At 46.9% G+C, this 16,691-nt stretch overlaps 1 protein-coding gene across 2 annotated transcripts in view; it reads right to left on the bottom strand.

The window, feature by feature from the left end:
- KBTBD12 (kelch repeat and BTB domain containing 12) overlaps positions 1-16,691 on the bottom strand; it is a 48,840-nt gene that overhangs the window by 19,537 nt on the left and 12,612 nt on the right. For both annotated transcript variants that reach the window (XM_057706567.1, XM_057706568.1), the window contains exon 4: positions 14,978-15,128. In XM_057706567.1, coding sequence (XP_057562550.1) covers positions 14,978-15,128 — 151 coding nt within the window. The remainder of the gene's footprint in view (positions 1-14,977; positions 15,129-16,691) is intronic.

The raw sequence follows: 16,691 nt of genomic DNA, 5'->3' as shown, positions 1-16,691 counted from the left end.
TGGTCATTCTCCTTCCTTCACGTTCCGGGATGTCGGGTAACTAAACCAGTGTTCGCGGAAGTTGCCGAAGCCTTAGGTTTGCTAACTTTCCATGTATTTGTCTGCTCTGTCTGTGATTGACGGCCTTAGGGGTGAATCTCTCTTAAACGTTTCCTTTGAGGTTGGACAGAAACCATCGGAGGCCGAAGGGCTGAGAAACAAGCTGAGCCTTCGGGTGGGGAGGAAGGGTCCCCGCCACCGTGGAGCAGAGCCCCGCACCAGTCCAGCACGTGAGAGGGGTGGGGCTTTCGGGTGCCGCGCAGGAGACAGCCGGGCAGTTTGCAGCCCGCGGGCGTCCAGGCGTGAGGCCGCCCACGGGGCCGCTCCCGCTCCCGTGTCGAATGCAGCCTCTTCACGCGAATGCGATGCTCGTGGCAGTGTGCTCACCCAGGTTGTGGCTCTCTGGTTTTCTTCTGCATTCATTTCAGAGTTCCAGATTTGGAGCCTAAAGCCCTAGAAGACACGACCTAGCTTCTTGTCCCTTCTTAGTTAACACAGCACACTCTCGGGTATTTTCAGAAAAAAGTCCTCAGAACAGGGTGCAAAGCAGGCTCACCTGCCTTTTACAGACTTCTAGGTCACGCCGTGGGCCGGTCTGGGTGTGTCGGGCTCACGGGACACAGGCGGTGGCGCTCTCTCGGGTGCCGGCGTCCTCTTCACCCGCGAACCCCTCCCTGTGCTTTGCCAGCCTTGTCTCACTAAGAAAACAACTGTCTGTCTCCATCTTGTTGTTCCTCAAAATAGACGACCAGGAACATCAGAGCCAAAAGGGGAGACCAAGATCCTGTGGTTAGAGCTTGACTCTGCTTGATTCTGGAGGGAAACTCAAGTGCTTGAAATGTCTTATAATTTCCAAGTGGAAATGCAGACAGTTGACCAGAAAGTTCTGGCACCGAGCTTGGGCGCCAAATAAGCTGCAGTTACAGAATCTCTGTCCCATCTGCCCATCTGCGACTGATTCCAGATGACCCCTGGGCTTTCCGTCCAGCCCAGCCCTGGGCCTCAGTGGACTTCACTGTGCCTCACCCCTCCGTTCTTTCAACCTCTGGGCCCATCTGTTCCTCGTTTCTTCCCTGTCCTTCTTCACCAGCTTGTCCTGCGGGTCCCAGCAGGTCCAAGGGCTGAGCCCACTTGGGGGGGGGTGGCGCATGCGGAGACAAAGGGAGAGCCTGGGGCCGTGTGTGGGAGCCCCAGTGCAAATGCCACAAGCTCAGACGAGTGTCACGCTGTCCCCATGTCTGCTCGTCACCCAGCTCTGCCGACAGGACCCCTCCACGTCTCAGGCCTGTCCCTCCCCCAGAGGTGTGCAGCGCGTTGAGACCAGCCAGCCCAGCGCCCAGCCCTCACCTTCTTCCCCCTACATCGCCCCCGCCCCCCTGGCCCCCAGCACCCTTGCTCCAGGCGCGCCCAGCTGCTTGCCGTTCCCCAAGCAGGGAGGCTGTTCCTCTCCAGGCCTTTGCTTAGGCTGGCCTCTGCCTGCCCTGGTCTCTCCTCCCCAGCGTGACAAACTCCTCTTTCAAGGCTCAGCTCAGTAGTCATCCCTAAGAAAGCTTTCGTGTCTCTGCAAGCGGCCATTCCCTCCTTGCGCGTCCGCCGCCCTCTGAGCAGAGATGGAGAGTCCTGTACGCTGCTCTTGCTTATGTTTCCGTGCGTCTCCCTGTGTGATTCGGCGTAGGTCCCTGGAGGAGAGAAGAACGTTGACTTCGTGTCTGCGTGCCCAGCACTTCCCGCCCGGGGCGAACAGGCAGACAGGCAGACAGGCAGGCAGGAAATAAAAACTTAACGGAGTGCACGAATGCACCAGCTCCTCACCCGCATCCCGCGTACTTTTTTTCTTCTTATGCTCTTCTGTTAAAGCAAAAAGTGGTGACTAGCTTTCAAGCCCCGAGTCCAAAGAGCTGAAAACAGACTTCCTGTCGGCTTATAAACACTGTCTTCTTAAGGATACAGGACTCTCAGCCCAGATGCGGAGAGGAGCTGTCGGTGTCCGTTGTCGGGCTCACCCTTACCCCCAGGTCTGCTGCATAAAGTCACTGACCTCCCTTACCGTCGGCGGGACCTAAGCTAACCGGACACAGGCTGAGTTTATTCTAATACTTCTCTCAAATGGCCTTGCAAAGAGCCATTCGTCAAATACATTCCACCCCTCACAGATGCAGACACGTGAGATGTAAAGTATGAAGGCAAAATACGCATCGTTCTGTTCCCTGAGGTTCCTCTCAAGGATGCTTGACAGTATGTGTTGAGTAACGGCTATAGAAGAAAGACCTTGGGAATTCCCAGGTGGTCCAGTGGTTAGGACTCTGGCACTTTCACTGCCAGGGCCCGGGTTTGATGCCTGGTTGGGGAACTAAGATCCCACATGCCACATGGCATGGCCAAAAAAAAAAAAGATCTTAATAAGTCTTTGGCATATTTATCTTGGGTGTAAATAGGATGATTTACAGAAAGTGATAATTTGTGCTCATCTCTGTATTTACCCAAGAACAGATAAAGGAAGGGAGTGATTAAAAAAATGATCACATTTATGAATTATGATAAACTAGCCGAAGATAATACATGTTACTCAAAATGACAGGATTTTTAAAATAATTGCCATCTTCTTCTTCAAAGCATCAAAAATTTTCCATTTCAACTCTTTATGCTGTTTTAAAACATATCCTACATCACTCCCGGCCTTAGTGAATTGACGACACCAGATTTAACATTTTCTTAAGGATTCAGAAGTAACAGTGCGATCTGTTTTCACAATATGCTATAGACGTAGATGGTTCTCCACACTAGGCTACATGAAGACGTACCTAAGATTTGCTTTGTTGAACAAAATGTTGTATGGGTGTGACTTTTAGCAATTTACCTCTTTTCATAAAAGCAAAGCACAGAATGCGTAGTTGCACAAGGCTTCGGCTGTGTTCCCTCACGCTTTTCTGCAAACATAAACAAGTCAGAGGCCCAGACAACGTCCTCCTAAGACATTTCTCATCTGTCCTCAATAACATTATCATTTCTGTCCATCGGGGGCTTTCACACGTAGAAGCTTCTGAACGTTCTCTGATTTCAGCATCGAGAACACTGTAAACTTCTAGTTAGCTTTAAGTAATCTGTAAGCATACCGTGGCTGTCCCCTTCATGTTCGCAGTAGGTGTTAGAGAACAACAGGTTGAAGGGGGTTTTTTTTTGTCCATAAGACACAGTCTCCTGGGAAATCAAGGGCAAACATGAAACCATTATAATACAGCATGACAATTATACGTTGATCAGACAGAGAGCAAGTTCTCACTCACTGTCACAGTGAAATGTGGAGCTGCCAGTTCTCTGTGGATTCGTAGGATGTCAACGACGAAAATGGCTAAAGCGAAGGGGGGATTTGGGAGCCACGGCAGACGCTGGCCTCTGACAGGGCTTATTTCTGGGTTCCCCACTGACGGGTCAGATGAGGTGGGCGTCCTTCGCAGGATTCACGGGAGGAACACGGTGAGTCACGCCCTCCAGCTCAGAGCCACCTGAGCTGCTGTATCTCTACATCGAAGTCTTTTCTCAGAATAAAGGAGGCACTGGGATTTCCCGCTGAGCTGCTTCGGCCGTTGAGAAAGCACATCTCTCTCCTTGTTCTGCGTGAGCTTGAGAAGTGGGCCTCTGAGCCCAGAACACTCTCGGAATGAGATCGGAACGTACCCGACAGCCTGCTCTGATGAGCCCCGGGTGCAGGGTCACACACGACCTGACCCAGCGTCCTGGAACACCCGTGCTGTCCAGGGGGAGACACGTGGCCTCATTCATCCCTGGGTCTCTCCCAAAAGCCAGTCTGGGGCCCGATGAGGTACCACAGGCTCAATATTTTGATCGTGTAAAACCTCCATGAGTGCGATGTCACCTCTTCCTGTCCTCAACGTATGTGAATTTCTCAACGTGCCGTCCTGCAGGCATTCACACAGGAGTCGCCCGAGGCCTCCCACCGCGCAGAGGCCCAGGTACCACTTCACACCCGCCAGCCCAGACTTCGCCAACGGTGAGGGCCAGGAATCTGCCATTTTAATGAACAGCCTGGGTAATTTGAGAAAAACTTACATTTGTAAGAAACGGCTTAGAATTTTATCAAAAGACATCGAAAGGGAACCCCTTCGTCAGGATGAAACTCGGTCCGCGTACGGCCCAACGTAATTCACTCTAGACCGAGGCGGGGCAGGCGTTTGCCGCAGTGCCTGCAGCCCTCTGTGCCCCCCGCTGGGAAAACACCCCCGCGGCCGCGTGGGAGGCTCGCTGTCCCCGGGCTCCGCCGACAGGGACGTGAGACGTCCCCGCTTTAAACAGATCCTCCGCGGCGCCTGGGACGGGTGACCTCTGGGGCCTCCCCCGGCGGAAGAGCAGGACAGAAGGTCACTTCGGTCCCCTGATGCGTGGGGAGGGCCGCCCTGCGAAGACGGGGCCGCGAGTCCACACGAGCCACCCCGAGGCGACGGCGTCCCTGCTGGACCGCGGGGGATGCCTTGGTCCAGAGGCGGAGGTGACAGCAGAGGGAGGAGTGAACCCAGATGCGGGAGGCAGGCTTGCTGGGGGGGGGGGGGGGCCCTCGGAGCCCGAGGCTGGGCTTGGGAGGGACGTGGCCGCGCAGGCCGGCTGCCCCCGCCTGGGAAAGGTCTGAACGTTTCCACAAATAGAGGCTGGTGCTCACCTTCTATATTTGACTTGGCCTGACCCATCAAGCGAAAGCAACTTCCGGATACAATTTGACTTTTTAAAAATACTTGATGATGCCTTAGAGGACTGGGAAGGGGAGGGTGGGGGGGGAGTTGAGGGAGGGAGGGAATACGGGGATATGTGTATAAAAACAGATGATTGAACTTGGTGTACCCCCCAAAAAAATAAAAAAAGAAAAAAAAGAAAAAAAAACAACAAAAAAAAGAAACTCTGAGTCTGAACTAGTAGATAAGAAATAAAAAATGTTATATATACTTCATAATACTACCAAATGCAAATAAGTGTGTCAAGTACTGTGAGAAATCAATTACATTTCAATAAAAATAAAACAAAAACAAAAAAAAAACAACAAAAAAATAAAAACACTTGATGGAAATCCAGAGTATATTTAGGAATGTACGTTGTCATCTTAGAAACAAGCGTAACATATTCAAAAGGGTAACTAATATTATGGGATCTGAAGTTTATCTCACAAAGACTTTTTCAAAGAGAGAACCCCTGGTACCATATTCAAATCAGTATTTTTGTAACAGCATCAACAAGAGCTCACTATTGGGTTTAATGAGGTGGAGCCCAGAAGATTCTGTTTTTCTCAAAACTTTACTAACGAGAGTCTGCATTTAATTCATTGCATACTTTATTCTTCATAAAAGTAGAATTAGGATTAAAAGCCTCTAAAACAAGGAGTTAACATTTTCTCATAGCAATAAGATGTATTAACCTAAAATTTTTGGACTGCTTTTTTAAAGAACTTTTTTTTAGAAGATTAAGATATATTTTGGATTAAAGTAGTTTAACTGTCTCTTATAATGAGCTCTCACGGTACAAATGACAAAGGATTTTTCTTAAAACACAGAGCATCTTAAAATGCAGGGCCTTAAGCAGTGCCCTTCCACTCGGTCTCCTCTCAGAAGATTTCAAAGGGTTCTGTCATTAAGACACAGCCCCATTCTTTCCTGCTCTTCCTGAGAAAGGGCTGCCCGAGAAAGCTCTCAGAAAAAAGTCAAAATGGAAATCAGCCCATTTTAAATACCCGGGTTTTTAATAAGGGTATCACTTACTCATAAGGCTCATATAGAGTATTCAAATTATTTTAAGCTTTCCGGGAAGCCACCCACCAGAAGAGTCAGTTGAGTATGGGAAGCTGGTAAAATACACATGAAACTGGATGAACAAGGGAGTCACTTTAAGCGAACGATCTAGGCATATCTTTTTCTGGTTTTTTTTTTTATGTTAAGAAGGAAATTTATAGTTTTCCAGGAAAAACCATCCAACAGCTGACGAATACACCCCTTGCTTGTTTACCATAATTCCAGAAGTCATTTTCCTCTAAATTCAAGGTACTCATGGTATCTGTGATGACATGGTTTTCAAAAACAAGCATTTCCACAATGACAATTTAGCACTGATTTTAACTGAGGCCAAGAGTCTTAAATCGTTACAACTCAGATCAGACGGGGGTCCGCCTTAGCCCGAGTGTTCAGCCGTCTGATGTGTTCCTTTAGTTCCCCAGGGGAGAACACATCCGGGATGATATTTTCAGAGTCCCTCCCACTGCGCGCGGAAGTGCAGGCTGTGTGAACGTGCGCTGGGCCACTGTGTGTTTGCAAGGGGAGGAAGTGAAGAGAGTAGAAAGCGGTGGTCCTTAGACTCCAAGTGCATCAGGACAGGGTGGCCCCAGCACGAGGACGCCCCCGCAGAGGGCCGTGCACAGCACAGAGACCTGTCGGGGGAGGAGCTGGAATACCCCAGGCCACTAAAGACAAAGAATTCTGAACATTATTGGGACACTAGAGTGTAAAGGGACCCCCCCCCCCGCCACTTGTTTCAAGTAATAATAATTGCTGTTGCTAGTATTTATTGAGCACTTAAATGCCTGGCACGGTATCTGTCTTTCTCCTAAGTGTCACGCCTGTATTATGAGCATGACAGATGAAGAAAACAGACTTAGAGAAGTGACCCAGCTTACTCACAATCACAGGGTGTTAGTAGGTTGCTGGGATAGGGTTTGTCTGCAGGGGGACCTTTCCTTGTTTCGAGCAAGGAAGACACTTGGGAAATCTTTGTACAGATAGGATTAACTCAGAAGATTTGTAAAAATATACTAAGGTAAAGGCAAGGGCCGTTCGTCATCTGAGCTAGGTTACCCCTCAGGCCTGCATCTGCCCCGTGGTAGTTAGATGCCAGGGCTTTCCGTTTGCCTGTTACCGTTACCCCGCATTTAACAGAAGCCAGACTGCACGCCACTGCCCAGAACACGAGTGCAAGCTCTGAACAAAGCCAGTGGCAGTGCTGTGATAGAGATCTTGAAGTTTATTCCATAAAGACTGGAGTCGCTGTTAAAGACACGTGGCCTAACTGTGTGTACATTCGTCCGTCTGCACAACTGTCTGCACGTGCAGTCTGTAGGTACAGTTGTTTGCAGAATCTTGTTTGGACAGTACGGTGACAGCAGGGAGAAGTGACGAAGCCGTAACTGAGCAGCAGGGAGGAAAGGAAGAACCACCTGACGCAGCCGCCGGTGGCCTTACAGCTTAGTAAGCAGTCCTACGTGACCGACAGCCGGCGCGCGGTGTGCACAGCCCGGCAAGCACCATTTGTGACGCTCATAGTGACTCAGGTTTTTTTGTTTGTTTTTTTGCTTTTTTGCCACACCACACAGGATACGGGATCTCAGTTCCCCAACCAGGGATCGAACCTGCACCCCAGGCAGTGGACCTGCAGAGTCTTAACCACTGGACCGGCAGGGAAATCCCTGACTGAGTTATTTTTAAAAGTTATTTTAGGGTGTGCTAGGTGGAGCCGTGGTTGAGAATCCGCCTGCCAGTGCAGGAGACACGGGTTTGATCCCTGCTCCAGGAAGATCCCACATGCCGCGGAGCAACTAAGCCCGTGTGCCACAACTATTGAGCCTGCACTTTATAGAGCCCGTGAGCCACAACTATTGAGCCCATGTGCTGCAACTACTGAAGCCCACGCGCCTAGAGCCCGAGCTTCGCCACAAGAGAAGCCACGGCAATGAGGAGCCCCCCGTGCACCACAACGAAGAGTAGCCCCCACTCACCGCAACTAAAAGAAAGCTCGTGCACAGCAAAAAAGACCCAACACAGCCAATAAAAAAAAGAAAGAAAGAAAGAGGAAAAAACTTATTTTAACTTTGAAATGGGACAATTTGGGTTTGCATGCTGGATTTAATCACACTATGTGCGTGATAAAAATAAACAGAGACCCTGCCTGTGTAGGCTATTGTGATAACCAGGACCGTGCATGGACAGCACCTAGTATTTAGTAGTTCTTCAACAATTATTACTTTCCTCCAAAGCAATTTCTCATGAGGCAGAGAGGAGTGTGATAACTTAAAATATTTTTTTCTAGTTAAAAATGTTACCAAAATTTGACACTTAAAGATGCTGGCATCAATTATTTGGAAAATATAAGTGTATAGACTCTCTCAATTTCCAATGCCAGGAAAACAGTTGCTGCACGACTCAGAATTCAGAACTCAGACTGTCCAGGTGGATTATCTACTCACTTAAGGGTATGTTTTATCCCATAAGTAAGATGATAAAGTTTTCGTAGACAGGGGCCCCCTCCATGTACTCATCTGAGTAGTTCTAGATAAGTAATAGTAACGCAAAGATTGAAAAGGCAAACACCCATAAAAGTGAATCAATAGAAGATTTTAAATATAGACGTTAAGAAACTTTCAAACAGTTTTCTTGGGTACACCCAATAGCTAGGGTAGAGCAAACCTTGTCCTCTTTTTTTGTAAATGGACTCAAACCTGAAAAAGGAGCCTCAGAAAAAATGTCAGAAAATTGCTGATTTAGATCTAACATGGGATGAACATTTTCAAAGAGTTTTAGAAAATAAACGGAACTGGACACACACCCATTAGGGATGTTAAACCGAGAGTTTCCAGAGAACCTCCAGAAGCAGGTGGTCCATGGAAAATCCCTGAACTAAGGAGACCATGGCTCAAAGCAAAACCTTCTGTGTAAGACCATCAGAACGAGGTTCTGCAAAAACCACTGTCGAGGCTGTTGGTGTACTTTTATACTTCGTCCCTTTGATCATATTTTTCTCTCTGCTGACTGACTGAGGGATGATGTCCGTCGTACTCTGTTCTCTGGCTCTCCCAAACTAGTACTTGTGCAGCTAATTGGAAGTTGATATAGAGATAGGTTACCCAAGCATTACCAATAATGCTACAATACAAAAATGAAAAAAAAAAAAGTCCTTGCACTGACACAGGGGATAACGATATCCTTGGGATGTAACGGTGACTGTTTACCACGAGCCCTAAAGACAGTCTACCTACGGCTCCAGTGAGGCTGATCTCATCTCTGACTCAGCCCCCAGCATCTCTCTTCCTATGGGGGAGCCAGGCTCTGGGTACCAGTCCAGGGCCAGGACCAGCCCATCAGTTGGACCACGTGTCTCAGTGTCCGCCTCCCAGTACCCTCGGGGGGGTTACATCCTCTAACAGAGCCTGAAGGGACAGGAGGCACACTGGTAGAGGAGGACCCGGAGGCTAGCCATCCCGTCCGTGGCTGCTCTTCAGCTCGGGGGTCCTCCACAGTTTCTCCCCTACTTTGGCTGATGTAGAAAATAGTAAACCAACCCGTTGAAATTCCTTTGCCCGGATACTTATGGAAATCAGCAAAGCCTTGGGGCTTCCGGTTGCTAACCAAGGGGGTGGTTGCCATTGCTGACACTTCACTTTGCACCTGGACTAACGCCACAGATGAGGTACAACAGTTTCTCTCCACACCAAAAGAAAAGAAAAGAAAAAAAGAAAGGCAAACTCACTGTGAAGGAAGACTCAGGGAGCTGTTGGGATGAGTTTTCATAGTCAGACCTGGAAACATCCAGACGGTGCCTTTAGAGCCCCTCCACCTCCTCCTTGTAGTGCTTTGTGACACTTGTATATTGCACAGCTTGATTTGTTTATCCAGAGTCTTAAATCTACAGAGCCACTGTCCTAACAAATGCTCCAGCAAAACCAGAATGAACTCACACTGATGGACGTGCACACTGAAAATCAGACCCCCGGATAAAAACCTTGTCTTCCAGGAGAGTCAGGCACAGTGGAGGACACCTGGACACCCCGGTGGTCTCTCCGTCTGCTCAGGCTGATAGAAGACCGGAAGGGGAGAGTGAGGTTCGGTAAAAGGTCCACAGCCCTAGGAAAAGACGGTTGCTGCTAGAGCCGTCATAACAAGCCAGCCTCAGAACTGGTTCTCAACCTGATTGTCCATCTGTTGTTGCCAGCCTGCTGCAGGGAACTTGCCTCTAGAGCAGTGGGTCAGACGGGAGCCTCGCTTCGAGAGGCAGCCGGTCAGCCGCTGACTCACTCTCTGACTCTTCTGCTGAGCTGACTTGACGCTCCTGCCTCTGCACCGAACACAAACCATCCGTCTAAGGTTGACAGCAACCACTCCCACCTTCGTGGCGACACTCATCCAAAACAAGCTCCTGCCTGCAATCCTGTGTGTTATCCATCGGCTTTGCTCAACGAGAAGGTCTGTCGCCTGCCAGCCCCTCCTGCTCGCAGTAGAGTCAGCATTTCTGATTCCGGATGCTGAGTAGCAGACTCATCCTTGAACAGCAACCAATAATTGGCATTTAATGGAGAAACAGACCAAACAAATATTCGCTGGTGAAGTGAGATATTAAAGCATCAAAGTAACGCGACCTCATCTTTCTCTACCATGTTCAGGCTCATCCTGTTCCTGGTGCCAAGCGTGTCTTTCTCTTTTTTCTTCATTTGACGAATTTCTACCTGTGGAGGGAGTTAGCATCCACTGTGTCCCCACAGGTGTGCACTTAGCCATGCATACACACACTTCTCTGTCTGTACCTTGTCCTAGGCCGTCAGTCCTCCTGGGCTCGGCCTGTGTCTCCCATCACTGGGTCCTCAGCACTCAGCCCAGGTTCTGACACATCTTATGCCCCAGGTACTCGCCAAATCAAATTGCAGTGTGGTAAGAAAACACAGTATCTCTCCAATGGAAATTATTAGTCTGTCTGACACCAATGTTACTCAATTGAATTTTATCTGTTATTTTAAAAGACTTACTTTCCACGGAACTATTTCTCCCTTCGATTCTGAGGACTTTCCTCGTTTTCACGCAGCTCCGAGTCTCCTGATGCGTCTTCTCTCGAGCCCAGGGCTCTTGCTACCGCCTTTTTTCTACTTCCTTCGATGTAATAGTTTTGCATTTCTACACAATATTTTCTCTCCTCAGTATATTTCCCCCACCCCCTTATATCTTTCTTCACTCAACAGCGTGCTTTGTAATTTTAATTTTTTTAAATTTTATTTCATTGTGGTAAAAAACCTGAACATAAGTACCATATGATATTATTCCTTTTTTGCTGTGGTGTGAGGTGATGGGCTGAGCACATTTGTTGAAAATTTCATCTTTCCCCGCTGAATTGCCATGCACCTTTGTCAAAAATCAACTGAGTGAAAATGTAAAAATTTATTTCTGAGCTCTTACTTCCGTTCCATTGCTGTATATGCCTGTTGTTGGGTCTATACCACTATCTCTCCATTACGGTAGCTCTAGCTTTTAAACATGGGTTAAATAAGTCCTCAAACCTTCTTCTTTCTCAAAATTGTTTTGGCTATTCTAGGTTCCTTGCGTTGACACATAATTTTAGGACCAGCTTGTCAACTTTAAAACATCATGAATCTATAGATCAATTCGGGGAAGCTCGCTATCGTAACAATATTGAGCCCTCACGTCCATAAACAAGGAAAATGTCTCTATTTAGGTTTTTTTTTTAACTAGGTGATGTCATTTTTTTCTCGCTGCTCTTAAGAACTTTCTGTCTTTCAGTAGTTTGTCTGTGATGGGTTAAGGTGAGGATCTCTGTGACTTTGTCTTGTTGGGGTTTGTTGCGCTTCTTGGGTCTGTAGGTTCATGTCTTCCCACTGAGCCGGAGAAGTTTTCAACCGTGATTCCTCTGAGAGGAGACGGACCCCCGTTATACCCGTGGAAGTAGCTTTCATGCTATTCCATATGTCTCTGAGGCTCTGCTCATTTTTCTTCAACTTTTTCCCCTCTCTTCTTCAGATTATGTCATTTCTATGGGTCTGTTTCACGTTCACAGACTCTTTCTTCTGACGTCTCACATCTGTTCTCACTGCAGGATTTCTCTGGAAAAGCCCTGTTACCTCTCAGGCTGCCTGTCTTACCTGCTTCTGTCCCAGCCGGCACTAACACCTCAAGCTGGGAGAGCTGCAGTCTTTCTCCATTTGCCGCTGGGAGCGTGGGTTTTCCACCCTCCGCTCCCAAACAGCCCCTCTTGGCAAAGAAAGCTGCTGGGATTCGTAGGCAGCCTCGCTGCAGCAGGACAACCAGGTGGGATGCTCTGGGCTGCGGAGTCAGGGCAGCTTCAGTCGCAGCTGCCTGAAGACGGACCTCAGGTTCAGCAGTTTTGAGAAGTTAAGCTCTTTTGAAATTGCTGTTTGTCTTTGGCTGGTTTCAGAGATGTGGAATGGTTGTTTTCGTCGAATTTGTCTGGCTTTATCGTTGCTTTTTGGGGAGGGAACGTCTCCCTTTTTGCTTCTCCGTAGCTAGAAGTCTCCTACTTTGACTTAGATCCTGGGCTGCTAAATGTTTACTGCCATAACAGTTCTTAGTTCAGGGCGTTTTACACATATGTTTTACCTAACATTTTTTTGCTATTTTCAGTGGCAGGATCAGTCTGGATATCTAGTCAGCCGTATAGAAGACAGTTACTACTTTGTCAGTTTTTTATGAGCATTAAATGAAATCCTTTAAAGAATTAAGCAAAGTGTCTGTAACATAACGGGCTCAGAGCACTTTAGTTATAACATCTGAACACATATACTGTATGCATTTTACATGCATTATTTCATTTAATCATATGTCTAAGAGGTAGGCCTTCCAACTTTAATATTACCCCCCAAAGAGATTTACTAGACTAAGGACACACAGGTAGCAGGCGGTGGGGTCAGGACCTGGTGCCTCACCTGCACCGTACTCCTTCCAAGGCTGCTCTTTCGGGGTAGCCTGTAGACTGTGTAGGAGACAGAAAGGAATCAAACCCATCACAGGTGTTAGGGAGAAGGCTCATGCTATGCTATTGGCAGTGACACCAGTTGCGGTGGGGCACATATAGAGTCCCAGAAGCAGACAGGGCTTTTGCTGCGACAGTTGCCACGTGACGGCGTGGTACCTGGGTGAGCCACTGAAGCTGAGACGCTTTCAGGCCTCTGTGTGATATTTGCCCACATTCCAATTACACGTACAATTAAACTGGAACTAAGACTACCACAAAAACACCTACACAACTGAAATTCATCCCATTTCAAGGCTGATACATATATCTGGGGGTCAAGTAGCAGACGCTGGGAAAGTTGGCCCTTTTGAACTGAATCTTCCGAGATGGTAAAGTTATTGGAGTGACTGTGAATCTGGTCCTCAGTTCTGAATATCCAGAAGCTAAATCCGATGCAACCGCAAAAGACTGGAACTGATCTCCCTACTAACACTTCCTTCTCCCCTTTGAGCTGTCCTTTATGGCCTCACCTCGGCAGCCTTCCTCAGACATTCTCCCATCATGTTCCTGTGCAGTTTCTCGCTGATAATTCTCACCCACCTGCCGCTGCACCTGTGCACCTGTCCAGCTCTTGGCCTCATACCTCCCACTCCTGTGGGCTCGTTCGCCTGGTCTCCTCGCATCCTCTCCTCCTCGCACCTTCTCTCCCTCCTCCACACCTCTGCTTCTGCCTGTCTTCCTACTGTTCTCCCCGCCCTTCCCCCGCCTCCATCCTTAGAACGCGGTCTTTCCTCTATTTCTCTTACCTACATCTTACAGGTCCTTTAAAATCTACTCCCTTCTGTGGATTCAGTGGACGTTCGTTCACGCCATGAAGCCTGAGCTCCAAAGGGTGTCTCGGGTGTCCTTTCCACGCAGTTTACAAAAGATGACACTGTCAGTTTTATTCTACATGTAGCCTGGCTGTGGCTCCACACTGGGGGGAAAATATCATTTTGCTTCACTTGATACATCACTTTTATCCCACTTTTGACTGCCTCCAACTTTAATGTAATTAGTAGGTCAGCCCTTCACTCCTTGAGTTATACATCTGTCCTAGGTGGTCTGTCCTAGTTTGGATGTCATCTCTGCTGGGCCTGTGACACTGCATATGGTTATAGCACAAGTAACAAATATATACCCAGAGGAAAAACTTAATTATCATCACAAGTGAGTCTCATGACTGAGGCAGTCATAAATTATGTTCTATAATGTTCTTAAAATCATAGCACTATTAATGTTTGAGTGCATTAATGATTTTGCTTCATGCTGTGCAGGCAGCCAAGAGATAATGGCTTCCCTTTAGTTTAAAAAAGAAAAAAAAAAGCCACTCAAATGCTTGGTTTGCTTTAAGCCTGTATTTCTTTCCTTTTCTCTTTTTTTTGCCATCTCCTTGTCACCCATCCTCTTCTCCATGTTGTTTTTGCCAATTAGCCATCAGTGCAGATGGGACAAAATAAGGAATCGTCATCACCATCATTTTACCGGTGCGCTCGGCCTCCTGCCTCAGCCTCTTTCCTCCTGCACACACGGGAAAGTGACGGAGGGGCGGGAGGCGAGGTGACAGAGGGTGATGTTAGGGGCAGGAAGGGGTTAGGTGAGCAGTGGGCTTCATATGAGGAGTGGGGGGATGGGGCGACACGGAGGACGCTCTGTGCCTCCTGGCAGGTGCAGGACCACACACATTCATGCCAGGGATAAGGAAAAAGACGCACTTGGATAAAGAATGATTTGCTACCCTCTGTAGAAGTTTGGTGGGTGAGGCAGCCTGAAGAGCACTGGCGTAACCCGTGACATCGTCGTACCTCCCCTGCCTTTCTCTCCTGTTAGCGCGGGGAATCGGTTGTGAAAGCCCGTGTCTCATCGGCTGAAGGCATCCACAGGCCTACCCTTTGCACAGTATTTTACTTCGTGGCTATATAAGGATGGATCACTACTGTTCGGCATTCCAACTGACTTAAAAATTTGATAAAAATAACTTTGCTTTCAACAAGTGGACTTTTATCTGACTGTGCTCTAAAAAATAAGGAACGAAAGAGAATTGGAGGCTAGTTGTGTGTATAGTTGAACTGGAATGCAAGAGGAAGGGAGAACATTTCCTGTTCACTGAGGCAAACTGCTGAGAAAAATAAAAGCAATTTATACTCTTTTAGCTGCTTCTTACCCAAAACATAAATCTCACTGTTGACCACAGCTGTGCTGAACCGGTATTTCGAGTACTTCATGGGGGCCCGCTCTGTCCATTGATCTTGGCTGGGGTCATACGTCAACAGCTTGTTGCTTAATCGATCAGGTTCTTCATCAGGAAGGTCCATCTGTATGAAATGTGACAGCCAGTATAATGACATACCACTTAGAGGTCTTTGTGAGCACGTGAACGCAGTTAATCAAAGCGGACAGCCAAGGAGATATGCAGAGGTGAACTGCAGTGACTCACACGCACAGACGCACCAAGTCCCATGACTTGGGCTTGTAAGTACACTGTCGATATGGGAGGAATTTATATCCTGGGATAGTGGGCCTGAGGTGTTGGGTTATAGCAAACAATCTGTGGTCTTAGCAGTGAGACAATACAGCATTTTTTTTTAAGTTAAGCATCCCAAAGCCTTAATAATGAAGCCAAGCTTTTTTTGAACAGTATTTAAACTGTAATTTTATTTTACCAAGCTATATAGTGGTGGATTAAATAATGTTTGTGAGAAACTAACTTTAATAATTTATAAGGCATTTTTCTTTATAAAATGTTTCTAATCCAAATGGAACAAAATTACAAAAACATTTGAGTGCTTTAGTAATGAGAGTGTTTTTATACCATAATATAGAAGTGGTCCAAATTTAATTTTAAAGATACATGGATTAATAAAAATTATTTTCAGTTATTTTTATGTATTTATTATATATATATGTTTAATAACTAGAGACAGTAGAAGTTGAATACACACTGATATATGTGGCTTTTCCTACTCCTAAACTTCCTGTGAAGTATTGGTAATATTTTTTGTCTACAAAGTGTTTGGAACTTCTATGACTTCAAGTTAAAGGTGCTTAAGTGTCTTTGCTTTTTGTTTTGGATGCAGGTGTTCAACAGAGAAATAATTTCCATACTTAAGAAAGTTGTATGCAATCAGTTTTAGCTCAGGTTACAGTCACTGTTGGACAGTCACTCCCCCGAGCTCTCTTGCAATTTAATGTATTGTATTTGGTACAGATTAGCAACAGCTTTCACTATGCAGTAAATATTCACGTGTTTGAAGACATCATAAATTAGGAAATACTGACTTTATTGTTTTGATTTTCCTTCTAGTTTAAGCATTAAATCTCTGCTTTAGTGGGAAAACAAGCAAAGAAAAGCTTTTCTTTGGAGCACATTCATGCAAAATTAACTATGTGATGAATAGTTCTGAAAAAGCTTCATTACAAATAATCTGTCAGGTTTCAGCTACTAGCTGTGATTAAATCTAAGCTACTTTTTGATACATAGCATGAATTTTAAAATGTATTAAATGTGAAGTTTAAGTTTTTAAAACAAGTATGATATGTCATAAAAGGCAAAATTGCAGCTTGTGAAATGATTACAAAACGCATCGGTTTTATCAGGAAGCAAATCTGGAAAAAGAAGAAATCGTACAGGCTAAAGCACACTTAGTTTATGTCACAGGGACAGACAGTGAGCTGGCGAGATTAATCTTCACGAGGCAGGCTGGACGGCCAGGGCAGAAGCAGCTACGTGAAACTTCTGTGAGAGCCCCAAGGGGCTGGGAGGGGCACCAAGGAGAAGAGAAAGGGCCACTGTGGTTCCCTCCACTGACGTCTCCATCCTGCCTCACGTGCCTTCACTGGGCTTCAGGACAGCCTCTGGTTTGTCCATCTGCGGACGC

Source organism: Hippopotamus amphibius, chromosome 13 (genome assembly GCF_030028045.1).
Source record: "Hippopotamus amphibius kiboko isolate mHipAmp2 chromosome 13, mHipAmp2.hap2, whole genome shotgun sequence".
Taxonomy (NCBI): Eukaryota; Metazoa; Chordata; class Mammalia; order Artiodactyla; family Hippopotamidae; genus Hippopotamus; species Hippopotamus amphibius.
The sequence above is the reverse complement of the archived record's forward strand: the minus strand, read 5'-3'. Positions and strand labels throughout refer to the sequence as shown.